The sequence below is a fragment of the Drosophila eugracilis genome, unplaced genomic scaffold (assembly GCF_018153835.1).
Source record: "Drosophila eugracilis isolate 14026-0451.02 unplaced genomic scaffold, ASM1815383v1 contig_75, whole genome shotgun sequence".
NCBI classification, from domain to species: Eukaryota; Metazoa; Arthropoda; class Insecta; order Diptera; family Drosophilidae; genus Drosophila; species Drosophila eugracilis.
The window spans coordinates 1,369,638-1,391,681 of record NW_024573645.1 but is presented as its reverse complement, the minus strand read 5'-3'; the positions used below and the strand labels follow the sequence as shown (position 1 = coordinate 1,391,681).

Sequence of the window (22,044 nt, the reverse complement as noted above, 5' to 3'; positions counted from 1 at the left end):
CTGCTGGAACTGCTCGGTTGTTCGCGCTCGGTGCTTTGTCGTCGTCCCACTTCCGTCTATACTGGAACAGTTCGTAGCTCAGTGGCTTCCGGTTGTGGGAAGGAATTATTAGCAAACCCCTTGCAACAGGTGTACTAAAGTTTTGCCAAAGACAATCAGAAAGAAAAAATCAAAAACATCAATTGTTCCGGTGAGCTAAAATATTTTTGGCAAATTCCTTTGTGGCTTGAATTGTTTACAGAAAGAAAAAAGAAAAATTAATGCGAGTGTGCGTGTACTAAAAATTAACAAACAACAACCGCCTGACCAAATGCACTGACAACGCTCGGAAAATCCATTATAATTCAGTATTTATTGGCCCATGTGATGGTCGGACAAAATTTATTTCACGATCCCTCCTTTGACGGCAACGGTGTGAGAATGCTTGTGCTAGCGCCTCCTTCCCATTAAATTATCAAATTTTATTTCGCCCAAAAATCTATTGTAGATTTTAGTGGCCGATTAGCTATAAATATGGACAGCTAATCTATGTGTCTGTGTCGATTGTGTATATGGCAATTACTAATTAAACTCACGGGTGCGAAACAAATCACCAATTGTGTTTCGTAATCTAAGAACTAATCGGGCTAATGGTTTTTGCTATAGTGCACTGGAACTATGCAATCTTACAATTTATTTTGCTCAAGTCTGTGATGAGATGAGCTGAGATTTTATGGAAATGGACTGATTTTGTGATGTGTGATTCGTCATTCGAGTGTCAGCATTACCATGTATTCGCTAATAGGTTGATATTTATAGATTTCAAGATTCAACAAATATTTCTTGATATCATACGAAGATGAATAGCTTAGCAACGGATTTTTGAAACATTGATAATAAAATTTCATTAAATCTGAAAATTTAATTTACTGTCAACAGACCACCGAAACAGAAAGTTTCTTCGGCCACTCAACTAGAACATTCTAATTTGATTTGTATAAATATTTTGCCGCTTTGTGGTCGCAAATTCATATAACTTTTTTTTTATAATGTTGTTAATACGGTAATTAACATTAATTCGTTAAAAACGACACTAGAACTTTCAGAATTGTGTTCATTGGGCCAGAATCTTTTGAATTCCTCCCACTTAATCGTGTGTGCTTTTATTACTTCAGTTTTATTAACGCCATTCGAAGAGTACAAACTTTGTTAAATCGACTTGTGCGTCAAACTAGATTTAATTCAATTGAAAACTGTTAACTATCCGCTCTGGATGCGAATGCAAATAATCAGCCAAAGCTGCCAATCAAGCAAAATATTGTGTAAATAATTGACTTAACTCATTTTCTTGGCTTTGTCGAAAGCACAATGAGAGATTTTTGTATACTCGAATGATTTTTATTATCGTTTTGTAAACCAATTGCGTCATTTCCACTGGATTTTCGTCAAGATTATTGTTAGCCAGTCTGTTATCATTTGAAAATCTGTTCACTCCTTCATCCAGGGTCAAACTTTGCCTTTTGAATTTCGACTAAAGGGTTCATGGAAACTTGCGCGTTCCGGCGGAGGTTGACGACTAGCCGAAGGTGCTAATTAAATTTTTACATTTTCCCTTCGTGAGAGGGCGCAGATAGCCAGATTGTGCACTCTGGCCAAAAGATCGCGGCTATAAAGCTAGCTGGAGCACATGCGAGAACAAATATTTGTTAATTAAAAGGTAGAAACATGGCGCACACCTGTCGGCAGTCTTTTGAGGTCTCAGATAAGCGGGTGGAATTAAAGTAGTTGGGCCCAGAACCTAGGCATATGTATATCTCCCGAATCTGCGCTCCCAGCCAATCTGGGCTTATGATATTACTAATTACGCGAAACTGAATGTTTCAATTAGCTGGTGAGAACTAAAATTAAGCACAAACACAGCCGTAAAGCGTCATGGCTCGTGGGGGCATTTAAAATAAATTTATATAGGGCCTGGAAACGTGATACGATGATATGAGATATTGACAGACATATAGACACAGACCATTGAATCTAAAAATAATGCAATAGGTTAAATATGAGTTTTATGCCTGCGATAACATATGTTAATTAACAAACTCCAGTCGGTTGGAATCGGAATGTTTGCATTATTTCTGTTTGCCTGCGTCTCTTTTTCCCGAGTCAGTGTCCTCCCGAGTGTCAAGTGTGATTTGTTTTCCTGCCACCGCAGGCTTCACTGTAACGTTGGTCTTTTATACGCGCGGGATTGATTGCCCAAGAAATTTGCTTCGAATACTCTTGGCTGAATTCGATTTTGATTTGTCGTTCGCTTTTTGTACGGTTTTGAAAATCAATCAAACACGCGTGTCGCGCCTCAGAACGTGACTGTCCAATTCACATTATGCCAAATATCTACGGATCTGCGGCGTTTACTCGATGCTATTTAACTTTATCATTCGCCAACTGAACGGGCAGCTTGATGGCTTCATTACGCAGTTACTGAGTCAACCATTTCATTTCATCCCCGACAGACTATCCTCTACAAGATGCATAAACGCATCCAAAGCTAATTAGAGGAAAACTACGGATATTTACCCAGGAAATGAGCCGCACATTATGTACTTAGGATCAGTCAGTGGAAACGACAGAGAGCAATGGAAAAGCACACAAACCTCTGCCGAACGGAGTCCACTTGGCGACCAAAGAAGGGTCTAAAGTGTCTGTCATTCGAGTACCTCTTCCGTCTGCTACTGCACCATCTGCTTCTAACATCGCTGAGTGGCCCGCATTGCGTATACGCCACGAGTGACATTGGCGAGGCGCTGAGCGCAAGCAACTGTCACGACATTCACCATGGATTCGATGTTTATCCCAATCCCAACGCGTTGTCCCTGGGTCAATCGACGGACACGCCTCTGACCCAGACATTGCCGCCATCCGCCTGGAAATGTTGCTGTTGGAATGCAAGTAATCAAGTAAGTGACTGATAGCTGAACACTTTCAACTTAATTATATATATTTAATAGTGAAGGTAGTAATTCAATAGCCTCTAGTCGGGGTTAGTTTAATGAGGACTTAAGGGCTAAAGCTAAAAAGATAAAATCATTTTTAATAACTCAAGAAGAACTCATCTACATATGTATGTATATAAATAAAAATGAATGTAACCATGTATGTCGAAAACGGCTGGACCAATTTTGATAAAAACATAAAAAAGAAAGTTAAACAAAAATTTAAATAAGAAAAATTTAGTAAAGTTGGCAGTTTTGATCATTTATAGTTGGTTGATCTACATAGCTCTTAACAGCTATGGCAACTCTCTATAAATTAAGTTGGCAGCCTTTTTTAAACGGATAAATTTTAAATTCTGTTTATTTTTTGAATGTGATTTACGTAAAAATGTATGTAAATTTTGAAATTTCTGTATACAGAAGATACTGCGGGTGGACATCGAAGGTGGAGGTTCAAAAAAATGAAAAAAAATTGTATTTATAGGCACGGCACGGCCGTCCTTCTCATTGAAATTACATCATTAATACGAGTAGAAAATAACTGAAAAGCTGAAGAGCCAAAATTATTTAAACCTTATTTGATTCCACTAAAATTTCTTAGAAGTGCTCTAAACCTAAACAATGAAGGCTTAATTGGGAAAATGTAGTCAAAAGGGCAATATTTCCCGGAATATACTTATAATATTGTACTAACATCTACCGCAGATAGAAGTTAAACCTGAATCATATTCTATTTTCTTTTTAGAATTTTATAATCCACGACAACGCAAAATAATATGATACAGAATAGGGATAAAACTGCATACATACATTTTTCATTATATTATTTCAAACCTACATAATCTCCCCCACCTGTCCTTCTCTATTCTAACTATCTACTTCCTACCTAACTAACCTTCTCTCTCCACAGATGGAAGAGGTGGAATGCCGTTGCGAGGGAGACGGACTAAACCGCGTACCACAAACATTAAAGTTGCCCATCCAGCGGCTAACTATTGCATCTGCGGGGTTGCCACGCTTACGCTACACGGGACTAAAGGTCTACGGACCCACATTGTTGGATGTGTGAGTTAAAGTGGTCATATTATCCTTGGTGCATATTTGTATTTTAGTGTTGACCCTTTACTCGACAGGGCTTTCACTGACTGCCAGCAGCTGGAACTGATACAGGATGGCGCTTTCTCTAATTTAACACTATTGCGCACAATGTAAGGCCTGATTATAAGTAGCAGCTTCAAGCAACCGAGCCCGTGATTATATATCTATTCTATATATTTACAGCTACATCACCAATGCACCCAAGTTGACCTTCCTCTCAAAGGACGTATTCCTTGGCATTTCGGACACTGTGGAAATTATGTAAGCCATTTTCAATTACCAAATCTCGCTTTAGGGCCCCATATGTGACTGATAGATAGATAGATGGTGGTGGCCAAAGGCAATAAGCACGCACAGCTGTGTGGCTTTATTAGTACAGAAAATGGGGTTTATTTTGTGCCATCGGTAAATATAGCACTTAATGCCCACCCACGCGGGGTCATCAGCTGAGTTCTATTGAAGTAGACAGCATTTTTTTGCTATCCACTTCATTTTAACCGGTTGGCAGAAGTATATAAAGCTTCTGAGAAAGAACTATAAACAGATTAAAGAATGCAATTACATTATGCTAAGTCCTTCTGGTAAAATAAAATATTTTAATCGAAATATTAAAAAGTAAAAAACACTTACTTTCCTTATTCCACGTAATGGGATTCAATGTTCGCACAGAAAAGTTTGATTCAAATGTATTCTATGAAAGCATTGAATTTCAACAAAATATAAATATTAAATGTACATACAAAAATTTTCCACTTCATTCTAAGTAAATATTTAATATCTTTTCGCATTTATGTTTAACTCATCCTGTGTGGTAGAAGCTTAGGAGCGATGTGGGTGTGGATATTTTAGTCTGTAGTGGGCGCGTGTGAGTTTACAATAATATTTCCTTTTCCCGACAGACGAATCATAAACAGTGGGCTCACCAGAGTTCCGGACTTGAGCCACCTTCCGCCGAATAATATTTTGCAAATGATGTGAGTAAAGCAATAAAATATCTAAAATATCTATAGTAATTATCTTTTTATATTGTTCTTTTCCGTCAGAGATCTCGATAATAATCAAATCACTCGAATAGATACTAAATCCATAAAAGTTAAGACTGCCCAATTGTAAGTGTAAACTGTTTGTCTTCTAGAATGATTTGAAAAACCCTAACATTTGCAGAATTTTGGCCAACAATGAAATAAGTTACATAGATGACTCAGCTTTCTTTGGATCCAAGATAGCCAAATTGTAAGTATTTTTTAAATTAGGAGACTTATTAACTGGAAAGTAATACTAATTATTAATTATGATTTGTTCAGGTCCCTAAAAGACAACCTAAAGCTTGAAATGATGCATCCAAAAGCATTCGATGGCATTATAGATATAACTGAACTGTATGTCTTCGAAAAGCATTATCTTAGTTTACAATACTAACTATCTAAAAATATATATAACAGCGATCTCTCCAGCACTTCGTTAGTTGGCCTACCATCAGTCGGTCTGCAGACCATCGAAGCTTTATACATTCAGAATACCCACACTCTGAAAACTATTCCATCAATTTACAATTTTCGGGTGAGTAAGATAAGATTATTTTTTGAAAATGTTTTCCAATAAGCTTGCTTTTTATTCTATAGAATCTCCAAAGGGCCTACCTCACGCACTCGTTCCACTGTTGCGCCTTTCAGTTCCCATCTCGCCACGATCCCCAGCGACATGCCCAGCGAATGCTGGAGATTGAAAAATGGCGAAAGCAATGCAAAAGTGATTCGGGATCCCGGAAGGAACGATCCACTTTGGACGGTCTCGACAATCAACCAGAAGACTTTGGCAGTTTTGGTGGCTCCTATCAGTCAGCAACAGACATATCGCCCATCACATTCTCTTCTATCGATTATATGGCAGATGATACAATGAACAAAGGCACATTTCATGAAAAGATCACCCTGAATCCAGAGGATGACATGTCAGCCGAACTTTGCGGCAATTTTACATTTAGGTAAGAATATACTTTTAAATTTAATAGTTGAGTGCTATAAAAAGAATTTTGTTACTGCAGAAAGCCGAATATAGAATGTTATCCCATGCCAAATGATCTCAACCCTTGCGAAGATGTCATGGGCTATCAATGGCTTCGCATTTCCGTTTGGATTGTGGTCGCTCTGGCCGTGGTGGGCAATGTGGCTGTGCTGACAGTAATTCTATCGATTAGGTAAGTCGTTCTTTGTCGTAAATTGCTAAAGATCTAAAACACTAAAAAAAATATTAAAAATAATTTAAAAAATTATTTTCCATAAACTTTCGACTGGCTTTTAAAAAGGGTGTTTTAGAAAGATGCTTAAATTCTGTAGATATATGTTTGTATATTGATGAAAATGTTTCTCCAATTTCTTTAAGTGCTTATAATCTTTTTCTATTACAGACCCGAAACGACGCCAGTTCCGCGATTTCTCATGTGCCATCTGGCCTTTGCCGATTTGTGCTTAGGAGTGTATTTGCTGTTGGTGGCCTCCATCGATGCCCATTCCAAGGGGGAGTACTTCAATTTCGCCTACGATTGGCAATATGGTGGGTAAAGCGGTTTTCTTACTCGGATTTTGATTTTACTGTCTTCGTTAACTATTTTCCACAGGGCTTGGATGCAAAGTGGCCGGCTTTCTCACCGTGTTCGCTAGTCATTTGTCGGTGTTCACGCTGACCGTGATTACTATCGAGCGTTGGCTTGCAATTACACAGGCCATGTACTTGAACCATCGCATCAAGTTGCGTCCAGCAGCGCTCATCATGCTGGGCGGCTGGATTTACTCGATGTTCATGTCCTCGATGCCCCTGTTCGGTATTAGTAACTATTCGTCCACGAGGTGAGCAAGTAGATATATCATTCTGGACTTCTATTCAACCTTAAACTCATGCCTTGTTTATTACAGCATCTGCCTTCCGATGGAAAATCGCGATGTATACGACACCGTGTATCTGGTTGCTATTATGGTCTGCAATGGCGTGGCCTTCTCCATCATAGCCGTGTGCTATGCCAAGATCTATCTGTCCTTGGGTCGCGAGACACGGCAGGCCCGTCATAATAATCCGGGCGAGTTAAGTGTTGCCAAGAAGATGGCTCTCCTAGTTAGTATATTATGATTCTTAAACTATAGCTATACTATAGCTTTTAACTCCTTTTAGGTCTTCACAAACTTTGCCTGCTGGTCTCCTATTGCCTTCTTTGGACTCACTGCTTTGGCTGGTTATCCACTGATTAATGTCACCAAATCAAAAATATTGCTTGTATTCTTCTATCCATTGAACTCGTGTGCCGACCCCTACCTTTATGCCATATTGACATCGCAGTATCGACAGGATCTCTTTACCTTGCTGTCAAAGTAAGTTTTATGAAAGTTATCCTGTATAATCTTAATTAAATGAAATCATTTTTTAGATTAGGTTTGTGTCGGCAGAGCGCTTTAAAGTACAAGGATAGCCTCTCTGGTCATCCCACATCTCGGTTCACCATTCACGGATCCATTCAGAGGCACGGTTCCCTCACGTGCAAAATGCAGACGACGATGACCACTGAGACACAGAAAATGCTGAAGAACAGCGAGGATTATGTTTAAACCGAAGCTTGGGTATTGTGAATTCACTTCTTCCCACCCCGTTGTGATATATACATATACTATTAATTTACGCTCTCTTGATTTGTTCCGCTATCTGATCCAGTATTGTTAGCATCCCATGATTAATGATATTTTTTAGCTTATAAGCTTGTTATACATTTTCTTGTCCTACTTAAGCCATTTAGTGTAATGTATACAGTTGTACCTAAGAAAAGTATTGCTAATAGAAAAGAGCTTGTCCCAGTCAAAGTATATATGGATAAACATGAAGTGGTTTCCTATTGGTGCATATATACAGATTTATTGTGAATGTTTTAAGTGTGAAGATAAAAAAGTTCTTAATGTTGATAAAGTATTTTCTTGTTTTTGTTTTAATAGATAAAGCTGTTAAGACTCATTAAACTACTTTAAATGTATGTGGATAAATGCGGAAAGTGTTTTATTTTTGCTAGTATTGCTAGTATAATAATGCTTGATAGATTAAAGTATCGCTAAAGTCCATTAGGATCGAAAGCATAAACTTTTATATGGCCATAAAATTTTACATACATTCTACAAAACTTTTCTACAGTACTTTTCTAGCGCCATCTATATTTGATAACTTTACATTAAAAAGACTGAAATTTCCCTTTAGTCAATCGGTAAGAACATAAGGACTTGTTTTTCCATCCCTGCCGAACAGCTGACTTCAGAAAGGACCAAACAAGTAACGGCGAAACGATGCGTTCTGCAATTTTCTTTGCTGTCTGTTTAATAATATTGAAATTCGCTTATGGTTACAAGGAGATGCACGGACTAAATGGAAAGCTTTTCCCAAAGGCTGCAACATTCAATTTTCCCGAGTATGCCTATAAGGAGACCAGCAAGAATGTGAGTCCACGAACATATTGATTTTTCTTGTCAATTAATCTCTTTTAAATGCCCAAAACAGGAAATAACCTACCATGAACTTGAAGTGACATGTGACCAGCATGCCCAATGCATAAATCTAACTCCTGTGGGCGTGGCCAAGATCAACTGCATCAGGCAGTGTATATCGCCTTCCTGCTACCAGGACATCTATGCCTTCAATGAGCTGGAAGAGGGCGAAATCGATGCCAGGCTGAATTCCTTTAAGGGCTGCGTCATCCAGCGCATGTAGCAGCGACCCCAGTTGTTCAAGGAGTGCTTCATCTTCAAGTGGTTAGAACTTACTGGGATTACTTATTAAACGAAAGCTATGTTGATCTGTGCCCAAGAGAAGCATTTAAAGGACTTGTAATGGCTAATATTAACCCTCTTGTGAGGCTTATATACATTTCTAGGAATGCTGTAGAAACTGTTTCTATAGAACTTTCACGGACTTGTTGCCTAATTATGTTTAAAAAGGATTTCTGTAACTTTTTAGATAAAATGAAATTTATATATAGATTGGTAATGCGATCAAGGAACTGTCTTTAATGTTAAAGCCAAATTTAGTAATAAACTTTTTCACTGAAATCAAAACTCTAGAAATAATGTTTATATGGAAAAATCCAACAAATTAGTATCAGTTAAGTAATATTTTTTATTGCTGTTAACAACTATTTTTGAAAATATTTGCTTATGTTTCTTAATTCTTTCTTTTATAATATTAGAATCTAATTTTTGAAACTCGAGTGCAGTAGTAGCCAAGTCCTAACCCAAAGACTCCTTAGAAATAACAGCTTCTTTAGCAAAAATGTTAATTAGCTATGCATTAAAAATTGGGTACGAATTCAACTTATAACTTAAATACTAATTACTTTTTTAAGTTCAGTGAAGGAGTAATGACTAAATCAATCTTTCTATCATCAAAAAGTGCTCCTGTCAACCAGCCAAACCAGTTTTGCCCAGACTGAATGTTTGATTTGAATTCAATACACATTCAATTGCATATATTATATGTACAACGGAGTACGTGAAGCAGGAAAATATTGTAGTGCTCAAACGGTTACAACGGCAATTTCCGAAGGAAAATACAATTTAACTTTACGACTCTTGCGCCTATGACAACAATTGGCGTTGGCTTCCACCGAATCCCCTTGCATACCCTTCGAACCATCAACCTTTTGATATTCCATACGCATTCCTAGATCAATCAAGCCAAATCAAGCGTGTTGTATAAATAAACTACTCACCCACACACCCGCTAACCACACACACACACACACACCCATACAGTGATACGCACATATTTGTGCTAGTGCGGCGTTTAAGTTTAGTTCGGTAATTAAAAGCGAAATGCTCATAAAACGAAAATTTATTAGCATTGTCTAAGCGAGTGTGTGTGTGTGTATGTGCTTTTGTCGAGCACACAAACTATGTCACTTGGTGCTGTGCGTGTGTAATACAATTGCACATGGAAGAGGCGTGGCATGGGCGTAAAGGGATGGGGCGTGAGCGAGGGACGGCGGAGGCAGCTACATGTGGGTGTTGAAATCCCTATGGATTTTTAATGTGCTTAATTTGAGTGACAGCTCCAAAATGGGCACGATCGATTTCTGTGTGCTAACACGCCCATCGGCCCCGCCCACCATTCAAGTGAATGTCAATGTCCACGCACACACACACCACACGGCGAGAAAATGACTCCAATTGGCCATCATTGGGTTATGTTACCATATGAAATTATAAGGATATTAAACTGGATTTACGTAATACAATTTGTATTGCATACTTTTTGTCTACTTCTGAAATTGCTAAAAATTCCTGGGCAACTAGGATCAAAATTAGTTTCAAAATAAAATTATAACTATTAAGTCGATTCTTGACTATTCTTGTTTGCTAAAAAATCGGATCAAAAAAGATTCTGATATGATTACCTCGTGAGTTTCTCTATTTTTCTTTGTCTTTGTGAAGTCACAAATTTATTAGACTAGAAAATTGTAATAAACATTTTTTTAATTTATATTTAATAAAAACATGTTATAACGTGAGATTTATTTCCATTTCTTAAGAAACTTTTACAGACACAAAGAAACAACAGAGATTAAATCGTTAATTACTTTGTTTAAATTTTAAACTTCCTTAATCAAACCTAACCATAACCTATCTTCCCTGTGTACCTCCAAATTGAGATGACAATATGGAACTGATAATGCTAATTTCCTTTCACAGTGCACACACAGCCGCGCACTCCCTTCTGTCTTATCAATTACATGAAACCCATTTATTACCATCTGCATATGCAAACCAATGAGTGACGATGCTACCAAACCTCCAGAAAAAACCTCATGATAGCCCCAACTCCCTTTGAATTTTCATCCTAAGCCAAGTTCAGCTCATCTAATTTCTGGCTTGCTAATTCAGCGGAGTGTCGCACAGTCTTTAGAATGAATCCTCCTGGCAAGCACAAAGTAAATTCATAATTAATACGTTTGCAAAGAGTGATAAAGAAAAGAGAAACGAAATTAACGCGAACGACTTGTACAGTGAGCCCTCTGTGTACACAAACAGTCAACAGAGTCGCACGCACACACACACAAACACACACACACAGAAGAACGAAACGAAGCCAGAGCGTTTGGCAAATTAGCCAAATGCGTTATTTGGCCCACAAGCATTTCAGTTCAGTTTCAGTTTCAGTCGCTCACGGAACGTCCTGGCGTTTGGCCGCAAAAAAAAAAACCAGAGAACAAAATTCCAAAAAAGCCAAGAAAACCAAAAGAGCCAGTAAAGCCACAAAAAGCTCGAGGAATTCAGCGTGAAAGTGATATAGAAATTCAAAACGTTAAATGTGCGAAAAGTGTGTATTTAATTTAATATATATATATCTTTGGTGATCTTTGCAACATCTGGATGTAATCAACTGATAAATTTATCAATTAACTAGCTGCTATCTGGCCAAAAGGCTAAACTAATGAGGTTGTCGCGTTTTTTTCTGTTTATCTATGTGTGTGCAACAAGTCTGTGATCTGACATTGGTATACTCATATATATATATTGTCCTGTTCACCCGGCGCGAACTAATCAAATAAATACGCCGGTTAATTGGGAAATGCATATTAATGAGACTGGGGCCAGTAACTTCGCCCACGCCCCCTCAAGTGTACCATCCACCCACGATGCCACCACCTATCATCAATCGACGGGTTCACTGGCAGCTGTTACCTCTGCGCAATTCACCTTTCTTTTCTTTTTTTTTTGTTTTATATTTTTTGGCCTTATTTATGGCACCATTACTTTGAGCCCCGTTGTCTCGATGGCAATGCCAATGTTTTGATGAATCATAGAGAGTCGTGCGAAAATCTAATCTAGCCAATTGCTTTTATGTTTGCACTTAATCCGCGGGCTTAGCACTTCGATTAGTCAGTTTCGGCAATCCCCCGTCTTCTCACGCAGCCACATGTATTTTTAATTTTATATCAGAATTTCCTAAATATTTTCCAAACAAATCCGGCAAATGTGTGTTGTGCGCCGTGATAAAACAATAGCAAATAAATAGAAAAAAATATGAAAGATTGTCTAGTTTCGTAGGTCGAAGTGAGAATGCTCTTGTGGATCTATGGTTTAAGCGGTTTAGTGTTAGACATTTCTGAAAAAAATAACTTTGAAATCATAAACAAATTTGATCAAACGTAACTTTCAAAGGAAAATTCATTTTAAACATGAAACAAACTTAAAGTTTTTACTTTTCTAATCTAAAGTAGCTTTTCATTACATTACAAGTTTGAATAATGCCGAATAATTAATACAAATTTGGTTATAAATTCTTCTGCTAAAAGAGAGATATTTTAAAATAATATTTAAAGAACCATCTTAAAGGTCAACATAATAAATATCGTTTTGAAACAAACAAAGTTAAACAAATCTTTAGGTAAACGGCTTTATAATAAACTACAAAAATTGTTTACCAATTCTTTTTCAAAACATCAACAGCAGAAGTTTTATTCAAATATCATTAAAAATATAAAAGATTTTTAAACAAATTTTAGACAAACCAGAAAATATCTCCCACTTCCTTATCTCTACTTATAATACCCTCTAACAGGGTATAACAAATAATAAATCCGAAAAGTATGAGCCGAAAGAAATAAAAAATGTAAAGCATTGAAAGAATTTTTGCCCTGCCGACATTTGTGTACTTTAATCGACAACACAAAAGAACAACAACAACAACAACAACAAAAGCTACCAACAAAATCTGAGAAAAAGAATCGCGTATACGCCACGTTGACTATTCCGTTTCGCGTAGAGCATTGGATGCTGTTAGAGGGGGTGGTGGTAGGCTGTCTGGTGGATGGGGAAGCGGGAGCACCGCATAGCATCTCAGGTTGGACGTTCCGACAACCGACAGCCAACTGTCAGTTTGTAATCAACGCGTGCCAACAGCAGCAGCAGCGGCGGCAGCTGTGCGTGTGCATAAGAAACTTTTGGGGTCGCCCCACCTACAATCTATCCGAACCATCCGCCACCTCTCCACCTTTTGAACCAACCATCTGACCTCGTGATCCTGTTCGTTTCCGTGACCTATAACCCATCGATGGCTAACAAATGGCAGCATTACATTGCTGACGAAAACCCATTGTGCAAAGCCGGAGACTAATCACTTAACTATTTATAAAGCAACGCACATGCAAGTGTACACGGAAAACAATGTGAATTTGGCTAAATATCGATTTGAATTTGGTCAGGCCAAAATGGAATCAGTGATTAAAGTAACAGTTGAAAGATAGAACAGCCTTTAATTAATGTGATAAGAAAACGTAAGAAAAGTTTAAGGAAAAAATTTCACGGCTCATTTCGAAGTCTATACACTTTTAACAATGTGATAATTATTAAACATATCAAAAGTGAATAATTATTTAAAGAAAGCTAAACAAATCAAGAGACTAGTAAAGATATTTTTAATTATTAATATCAATGAGTATCTATAAGGGGATAAATCTTTTCTAAATGTGAAATATTACCATGTTTTCATGGCAATCTCAAATTAATTTTTATTCTTCTATCAATTATGAGTTTGTTAAGTCTAGTGAACTATTAAAATGTTATTTCCGACCGCAAGCTTAAGCCGTTTATGAGATATCTAAGAATTAATGCCCCAATAAAACATTTCTCATAAAGTGTTAATCTGACGAACTTATCGTTATGATCTATTTTTATAATCAGTTGATGTTGAGTAGGTCATCAGAATAAAAGCTTATGATTTCTTGATGGTTTCAAATATATATGCCAATAGTGATGCCAATTTCTCACTGTGCATTCTGAGAGATACTCAGATTTGAGAGATGCAGTTTTGTGTACTAGTACTCTCGGTGGCAAAGTGTTTATCCAATCTGTTTGTCTTACGGGTGTGGACGAGCAGACTTCAGATGTGGGAGCCGGAGACTGGCTGTAGTGTCATCCGATCGAAGGTCGCCCAGCACTGAGATTCCGAGATTTCAATTCCAATTTTAATGCTGATTCTTCAGCCGTAGGAATTCCTCTGGGTGAGAGCATGTGCCTGATTTATTTATTGCCAGTCTTTCAAGCGATATAAACAGAGCAATACGAAAACAGACGAATATAAGTTTTTCTTTTGCAGTCGAGACTATTTGCCGGCTGGTCTCGCAATGGAAATTGAAATTGTAAATTGCAATATTAATTGGAAATCATTTAAAATTGTTTTTTTTTGTCGGTCTATGCATGTTTGGCGGCATAATTTATGGGCGCTAATTACTTTCGCCCCCGTTGTTGTAGTATTCGGTGTGCTGTCCAAGGCCAATTACGCTTACTTATTGCAATTTATGTGGCCACAGTCCGGCCGTAATTGGAAATTGTGTAAGGTCGCAGGCAATTCCATTATTTGTATGCAGTTCTGGTCGTTCTTTTCTTTCTAATGACGCCATCGCATTTGGGAACTGGGGACAGAACCTAGCCCAGTTTGATTAAGTGATCTTCTTTCGCCCAAACAGAATCAATTTGTTGATGTCGAATTCGGTTCGAGGAAAGCTCCACGCGTAGAGCCTAGAGTTATCCGTCGGAATGGGGGTATCGGAAAGCGGCCTGCTCTACTCCAAGTTCATGTCCAATGCATTGAGTGTGGCCACTGGCAATAGCTCCTCGGATGGGACTTTACTCCTTATCCAAACCACATCGTCCTCACCGCCAGCTGGTGATGTGTTGGCCACCGGAGCTAGCAAGGTGGGTGTGCCATCGATGAACTCCTACCTGGTCAGTATGGCATGGCCGAAATCGCTGGCGGTGGCCGTCTTCCTTATCCTCATCCTAGTCACCGTGGTCGGTAATACACTCGTCATCCTAGCCGTTTTGACCACACGCCGCCTGCGCACCGTCACCAACTGTTTCGTGATGAACTTGGCCATCACCGATTGGCTGGTCGGCACCTGTGTGATGCCTCCATCGGTGGTCCTCTACATAACAGGTGAGAATGGCACCGGACTGGGGACCTGTCCATGCCCATCGACTTCTGAAGATTTATGGCCCTAGTGGGGGCATTACACTTACCGGGCAGGAAAAGGAATCGGGGAAAGTGTTTACTATACGGACCACTTCTGTGCAAAAGTTCGTATAGTAAACATTTACCGAAATCAACGGGGAGCACATTTGCTCGATTCCGATTCAAAAAAATCCCATAAAGAAAAATTATACAATTTCCACTTTGCTAAAAATAAAGCACTTTTTTTTTTATTCGTTGCAAACATTTTGCGAGTGTTGCACGTTTTTTATTGGTTTCGGTGGAAAGACTTTGATAATCTTTCTAAAAATGAAATCAATTCTGAAGTAGTCTTGATGTGTTCATAATTTATCGAAATTTAAATTTATTTCACTTTTTTTTACGAATTAACAAAAGGTTTTTAAAGCGAAAGAGCTTTTGGTAGATCTTCGTTTTTAACCTAATACGTATAAAGTACAGATTTTCCATAGAGATTTCTGTTTGTTTTGTTTAATAAAATGTTTTTATAAGTGAAGTAAAGAAATATACAAAAGAAATTAAACAAATCATCCTTTTAGTAAATCTCTTTTCTAACTTTCGAGTCAATCGAGGATCAGAAAGTTAAAGCTTCTCCATTATAACTTCCGTCATTCGGGAAACAACTTAGAGTTATTTTTTGTTAAAGAAACAGTGCCCGTGTAATGCCTCCTTAATCCCAGGCCAGGTGCACAAACCGACTCAAGCATGACGACAAATATTTATATTCTGCAGGCACTTGGCGCTTCGGCTGGATACTTTGCGATATTTGGATCTCGCTGGATATCCTGCTATGCACTGGGTCCATTCTCAGCCTGTGCGCCATCAGTCTGGACAGGTGAGTTGGCCAACTAATTTCTTAATTTGTCGTTGATGTCATAGCAATGGCCATAGACTGTAGTCAGTCCTTAGACAAAGCCATGGCAAGGTGCAAAAACAGTGCGAAATAATTTATTTGTTGACGTTTTTATTGCTGCATGACCGTTGTCGTGGCCATTCGTAGTGCATACCCTTTGAGTGTCCGACGCCACAATGGCAAGGATTGGGTTGGGCTGACATTGCCGGGGCTTGGATTCCACCTCAGAACCTCTCATCCACCCCGTCCATAGCTTTTGTTGGAAGTTTCAATTACATTTTAATGGCATTTCCAAGTTTTGTGTTGTGGCTCCGGCTCCTGCACACCGAGTTGAGCTGATCCAGCTGAGCCCAAGCCCGAACCCGTTCCCGTTCCCGTTCCCTGTTACTGGAGCCATGGAGCTGAACCTGTGGACAGCGTTTTGTTTGCCTTTTGGCCTGGCCAGAAAGCCGCCTGCGGCTTTGCGAACAATATGTTCGCTTGGCTTTTGTTTTTTTCACCATTTCTCTGGTCATTTCTGTTGCGTTTATTGGCCAGGCCTTCTTTTTTTTAACGTTTTTGTTTTTTTACTTCGCAGGTATCTCGCCGTCACACAACCCTTGACGTACTCCAAGAAGCGGCGCTCCAAGCGACTGGCCCTGCTCATGATACTCGTCGTGTGGATAACGGCCCTGTCAATCACATGTCCACCCTACTTGGGCTGGTAAGTAAAGCTCCCACCAGCTGCACGGAAAATAAAATGATCCTAGCTCATAATCAATTAGCTGTTCATTTATGAATAAATTTTCATTATTATTTGTAATTTGAAAGATTTTAAGCTATAAAAACATTGCATTTAAAATTAGTTACCAAGAAAAAGCATTCCAAATTCTGTTTTTAAATCTGATTACATATTAAATATTATATTAGTTTGTTTTTTTACAAATTTTTTTAGTACAAATTTCTTATTTAATTTTTGTTTTTTTTTCCTTGTGTACCCCTCTCCTCTTTGACTACTTTTTTTCCTCTTCCGGAGGCGTGACGAATTTTCGTGGCTTTTTGAAGCTTGGGGTCTTATTCCGTTTTTTACTTTTCGCTAATGGCTGTGTGGCCCAGTATAGATAATGTGTTATAAAAGGGTCTCGAAATACATACGTTTATTTATATTTATATTTGTGCGCCTTCAGCTGCGCCTTCAGCTGCGCCTTCAGCTGCGCCTAAAAAACATTACGTAATTGCGAGAGTTGTTGTTGGTCTTGCAGCCATTACATTGAAGTTTTAATGAGTTGTTAATGACTTTGTTTGCCGCGGCGCATTTGCTTTGTTCTCACCTACGCACACATGCTTAGCCCGAAAAAGCCGCGCACTTGTGTGTTGCATACTTCCAGGCGCCCAAATTAACCAGCACTCACTAGCACACACTCGCACACAACACCACAAAGTCAGCATGTCCTTAATGCCATCGGCCATGGCTTAGTTTGCCGCTCAGTTTTCCCCTCTTCCTAGCACCGAAAAACATGGCTTAAAGGGCACATTAAAACGGTCTGAGGCCGAATTATAGCCACAGCTGCAGGACATTGGAAAATTTCGAAAATTTGTGCTAGGGGAAAATTGCAATTATACGGGCAGCATCTGGCTGCAACTTGCCATATTTCAATTCTTTAAGCGGAATAGTTTAATAAAAAAACTTTGTACTTGGTGGTCCAATAAAATTCCAATGCAAATTTATTTCATTTTTGGTAGCACTTTAATTATCTGTAATTTCGTTTATTTGTTATTTTAATGCTAATGGGAAAGTAACTTTGTTTCATTTTGTTAATTATCTAAATGCTCTAAGTGCAGGCGGAAAGGTTTTAAGTAAGTTTTTTAGTAGTGATTAATTAACTTTTAGATTTGTAATAAGTTTTCAAAAATCTTCAATCTTTAAGTTACTAAAGTGGCAGTTAAAGTTTTTGAAATATATTTTGGTTAAGCTAAAAAATGAGAAGAAATGAGAGAAAGGTTTTCTCTAATATTTTTGTTTTCATAAAAACCCATTGGCCTCGTTAGCAGACTTATAATCATTTTTGTTCGGATAATTCCCTATCAGGTCATATAATTAGCCTAGCCCAATGCAATGGTGGCAACAAACAAACACACAAAACAGATAATTCATGGCTGCCACAATAGAATATTACAACACCGGAAAAATTCCATTCTATGTGACATTTTTACCTATTTGTCATTCAATCCCCCGAAGAGTCCTCCATAGTTGGTGCGTTCCTCCAACTCCGACTCCAACTCCAGTCTACCATGACTTTACTTTGTTATCGTTACTTGGGAATCGTTCCTCTGCCATATTGATTTAAAGTCATCTCCGATTTGTGTTGGCTGAATGACCATCACAGGAAGACGTACATAAATAAAAGGCTTCCACCAGTTGGGACTACAAACTGACTTTGGTTTTGGGCTTAGGATTTGAATTTGAATTTCGCCCTGCTTAGCTCAGGCGGTTGTCATTCCCAAAACTCCCAGTAACCAGTACCCAGAAACCGCAGCTCCAACCGCAATCATAAGACCACAAGAGCCACCAAGCCACCCAGCCATCATCTAACCATATATGCCATCCCAACTACCATCCCTACCAACGTAACCACATGCAATTCGAACTGGAATTCAATTTGCCATTCACAGGTACGAGGCGGGCAGGCATCAGGAGGAGTTCGTGGACTGCCGCTACAACCAAAACAAGGGCTACGTGGTCTTTTCGGCAATGGGATCATTCTTTATCCCCCTCACGGTGATGCTGTACGTCTACGTTAAGATTGGTTATGTGCTCACATCACGGCGACAGCGCATTGTGCGCGATGCGGTAAGCTTTACCACTACTCTTACACCTTACCAACATACATACTTTCCATTGAAATGTCTCTCTCGAAATTTATCATGTCACACCATCTAACCAACTAACCACCTGACTAAGTTGTCAACCACTGAGGAAAAAGAAGCCAGTGATTTATCTCAGATTGCTTAACCCATCAAATGCAGATCTTCATTAAGTTGGAGTATCTAACTAGAAATGGGTATTAATGTATAGTCTAGTTTTATTCTTGGTAGCTCTTAATATTATAAGTACTTATCGCTGAGAGTTCTTGGTGATATTTTAAGTAGTGAGCTTTGATAAGGGATGTCTTGCTAATGCAGCGCAGATAATAATTCACAAGCTATATTTTCTACAATGTTTATGTTTATTTTAAATAACAAAAAGATGAGAACTGAATAAAAAATAGTGCTGTGTTTTTTATTGTCATTTACAAACTGCAATATTTGCATTGCAAATTAGCCAACTTATTGACTTAAAACCAATCACAGATTCATAATTTTTGTGACTTTAAAATGTGTTAAATGTGTTTAACAAGTTTTTGCTTTTAAATTATTAAATTATTTTTTTAGTAATGGACAAATATCCCCTCCCCTTAACATTAAATCCACTCTCTACAAAACCTAAAGTAAATGTAAAAAGAAGTCAAGTTAAAGCGGAAATAAGTAATTAAAGACGTCCAAGGCAATCCTAGTAGAGACCTCCTAAGCCTAGACATGCAATCTAAATTATTCCTTACTTTTTTGTCAGTGCCTTGCTTACATTTCTTCTCTATTCTTTCCAAACAGAACTCAGAGCGCACGGCGGACTACGATGTGGATGGGGACAACTTCATCTCGGAGTCGGAACATTATCACTGCACGCCAACCAAGTGGCTGCCGAATAGAAAGTCCCGCTGGAGGTTCAGCTCACTCCATGACCCACCCAGCAGCACAAATACGACTAAAGGACAGCAGTCGTCCGTCAAGTGCTCCAAGTGTTCCACAGCAACTGGAGTGGGTGTGGGTGTTGTTGGAGGTGTCCCAGTGGCGGACAAAACGCTGACGTTCAAACACCAGCCCACTTTTTACGAGCTCGTCGAGGTGTCGCGTCTCTCCTCGCTCATTCACTGCTCGGCAATTAGCTGCAAGTACGGCGGACCTTGCATGCACTCAACGCCCTCGGGATTGCACTATGTGGGCACGGAGGCCTCCTTTTCGGAGACACCTGCCTGGGTGCCACGAGTACCAATGCCACCACGACACTGGAGGCCACTGAGAAACTGGAGGCGGAGTCCCAACAAAAACAGCAGCAGCAGAAATCCTTCGATCTACCACATGGCCATCATCATCCACATCATCATCATCATCATCATGGCTCCCAGAACCATCATAACCACCATCATCGGATGCCGATGCGAGTTTCGACCACGAAACGTGATAGCAAGACCGCCAAGACCCTGACAATTGTGATGGGCGGCCTAATTGCTTGCTGGCTGCCCTTCTTCGTCTATTATCTACTGATACCCTTCCTGCCACGACCCGCCGTCCTTGAGGACCTCATGTTCGGCTTCACCTGGATTGGCTGGGTCAACTGTGCCATCAACCCGTTCATCTACGCCTTTTACAATCCCGACTTTCGCACTGCCTTCTGGCGGCTCACCTGTCGTCCCATCTGCAAGCAAAAGCGTCCGCCCAACCACCTGGCCATGTTTCGTGGCTAGTTCCCGGATCCGGTTTCCAGGTTTCCAGCTCTCCAGTGTAACCTACTTGAGCGTGTCACAAAGTCCGCATTCGCACAATCAAAGCTCAGTTTGGTAGGGGAAATATCTCAGGCATATCCTAATGTTTTTTCATCCTGCTGGTTCATTAACTTTTCACTTTTTAGAGTTTAGAAAAGTCAGAGCTGGGCTAATTAGTGGAGAATCTTTTTACAAGAGGTTTGATATTCAACTTCTTAGTATCTCACAGTATTGCTTATGAAAATCACGTTTCATTGTCATTGAAAGAAAGTACAAATAGTGCTAGTGTAGAAAGAGTTTTAAGCTAGCTTAAACCTTGAATTTAGTTTTTGAAATAATTGTAGCTTAAAATAAGCAAAGACCAATACAATTTTTGTTGCCAATTAGGGGAACTTCTTGTTAAAATGTAAGATAAGAAAATTCCATTGTATACGCATTGCTTTTTTAATGATAATAAAATTTAATGGCATTATAATTAACTCAGCTTGATGATAAGCACAGAAGATAGTAAAATGTGATGCCTTCGCATTTTATTCTTGTAAAAAAACTACAAAATTCCAAACTAAATTCCTTTGAAAAATGAAATTAATATTTGAAAAAACTACAGTGAACTCTTAACCTTTGAGGATCTAAGCTGTTTGTTATACTCTATCATCTCCGCCAAACGCGGCTACTAAAACTAAGAGACTTTCGGTCAATATTGATTTAAAGAAGATTGTTAAGCCTTGTTAAGCCGAAAACGATGCCAACTTTTGAAGCTTCTGAATTTAGCAAGTAGTATCTTTAAGGCCACTTCCTTTTTGGGGCAGTCTCTTTAAGACTCATTGGACTTGGCCGGAAGTCGAGATTCTTTCCCAGACCCAGATCACATTCCTATATATACACCAGTATATATAGTATTTTTTGGTATCTGTGTGCGAGAGTTGAGCGTTGATTGTGCGAAGAGCGAAACGAAACAAAAGACAAATTATAGTATTTGCGAGTCTTTGTTGCCTGACGGCAACTGTTGACCGTCAGGATGATGAGGATGATGATGTCCTCATCCTAATGCCTTTGTTGTGTGCGTCTAGTTTGTATGTGTGTGTCGTCCACGCTCTACACACTAGTAGCTGTAGCTGCTAGCTGCCAACGACATATCTGGCGTATCCTTTGTTGGCCAAGTCCGGTCAAGCTCGGCCTAACCCCGCAGGCACGGTACACAATGTCCGGCCAACCCATTTAATGTTTAAGCAATCGCAATCGCACGGCACACGTTGCTCCATGCTCCGGTGCTCGCAGAGGCTCTCCAGGCAGGCGAAAGTGAAACTGTAACTAAAACTAGACCGGATTTGAAGCTGCACTTGAGCCTGCTGGGATTTTAAATGGCCTCCAGAACCCCTTTGTCCATATCCAAACACACACACACTAGGCTTGTTAAGCATTTTAGTCCAACTAATTTGTATATATATATTTATATATATAATATTATGTATTATACTTGGAACCCCAACTATTTATGTTCTTTATAAATGTTCACCTGGAATGGATCTCTGTAAAAGAGCTCTATCGGCCA

General features: G+C 39.0%; 3 protein-coding genes across 3 annotated transcripts; all 3 read left to right on the top strand.

The window, feature by feature from the left end:
- The first annotated feature begins 9 nt into the window (after nucleotides 1-9).
- On the top strand, nucleotides 10-8,083 carry LOC108111573 (lutropin-choriogonadotropic hormone receptor). The gene is made up of 17 exons (XM_041819503.1): nucleotides 10-190; nucleotides 2,490-2,933; nucleotides 3,880-4,034; nucleotides 4,103-4,177; nucleotides 4,251-4,328; nucleotides 4,967-5,041; nucleotides 5,111-5,176; nucleotides 5,232-5,300; nucleotides 5,372-5,446; nucleotides 5,510-5,627; nucleotides 5,690-6,051; nucleotides 6,112-6,264; nucleotides 6,475-6,620; nucleotides 6,685-6,913; nucleotides 6,980-7,175; nucleotides 7,233-7,429; nucleotides 7,486-8,083. Exons 2-17 carry the CDS (start codon nucleotides 2,613-2,615, stop codon nucleotides 7,661-7,663), a joined length of 2,493 nt encoding a protein of 830 aa, XP_041675437.1. The 5' UTR covers nucleotides 10-190; nucleotides 2,490-2,612; the 3' UTR covers nucleotides 7,664-8,083.
- A 193-nt stretch (nucleotides 8,084-8,276) lies between these two features.
- Nucleotides 8,277-9,735, top strand: LOC108111551. The gene is made up of 2 exons (XM_017221069.2): nucleotides 8,277-8,533; nucleotides 8,595-9,735. The coding sequence occupies exons 1-2, from the start codon at nucleotides 8,384-8,386 to the stop codon at nucleotides 8,802-8,804; spliced, it is 360 nt and encodes a 119-aa protein (XP_017076558.2). The 5' UTR covers nucleotides 8,277-8,383; the 3' UTR covers nucleotides 8,805-9,735.
- Nucleotides 9,736-14,534: 4,799 nt separating this feature from the next.
- Nucleotides 14,535-22,044, top strand: LOC108111550 (octopamine receptor). Its single transcript, XM_017221068.2, is given in 6 exon segments — nucleotides 14,535-15,029; nucleotides 15,813-15,915; nucleotides 16,511-16,636; nucleotides 18,586-18,763; nucleotides 19,561-19,971; nucleotides 19,974-22,044. Coding segments are annotated over 6 exon segments (1,719 nt in total). The 5' UTR covers nucleotides 14,535-14,629; the 3' UTR covers nucleotides 20,475-22,044.

Coding starts and splice junctions, on each gene's coding strand:
- LOC108111573 (XM_041819503.1), top strand. CDS start 2,613: ATGGAAAAGCACACAAACCTCTGCCGAACGGAGTCCACTTGGCGACCA. Junction 4,329..4,966: donor TCGGACACTGTGGAAATTAT/GTAAGCCATTTT, acceptor TTTTCCCGACAG/ACGAATCATAAACAGTGGGC. Junction 7,430..7,485: donor CTCTTTACCTTGCTGTCAAA/GTAAGTTTTATG, acceptor ATCATTTTTTAG/ATTAGGTTTGTGTCGGCAGA.
- LOC108111551 (XM_017221069.2), top strand. CDS start 8,384: ATGCGTTCTGCAATTTTCTTTGCTGTCTGTTTAATAATATTGAAATTC. Junction 8,534..8,594: donor ATAAGGAGACCAGCAAGAAT/GTGAGTCCACGA, acceptor TGCCCAAAACAG/GAAATAACCTACCATGAACT.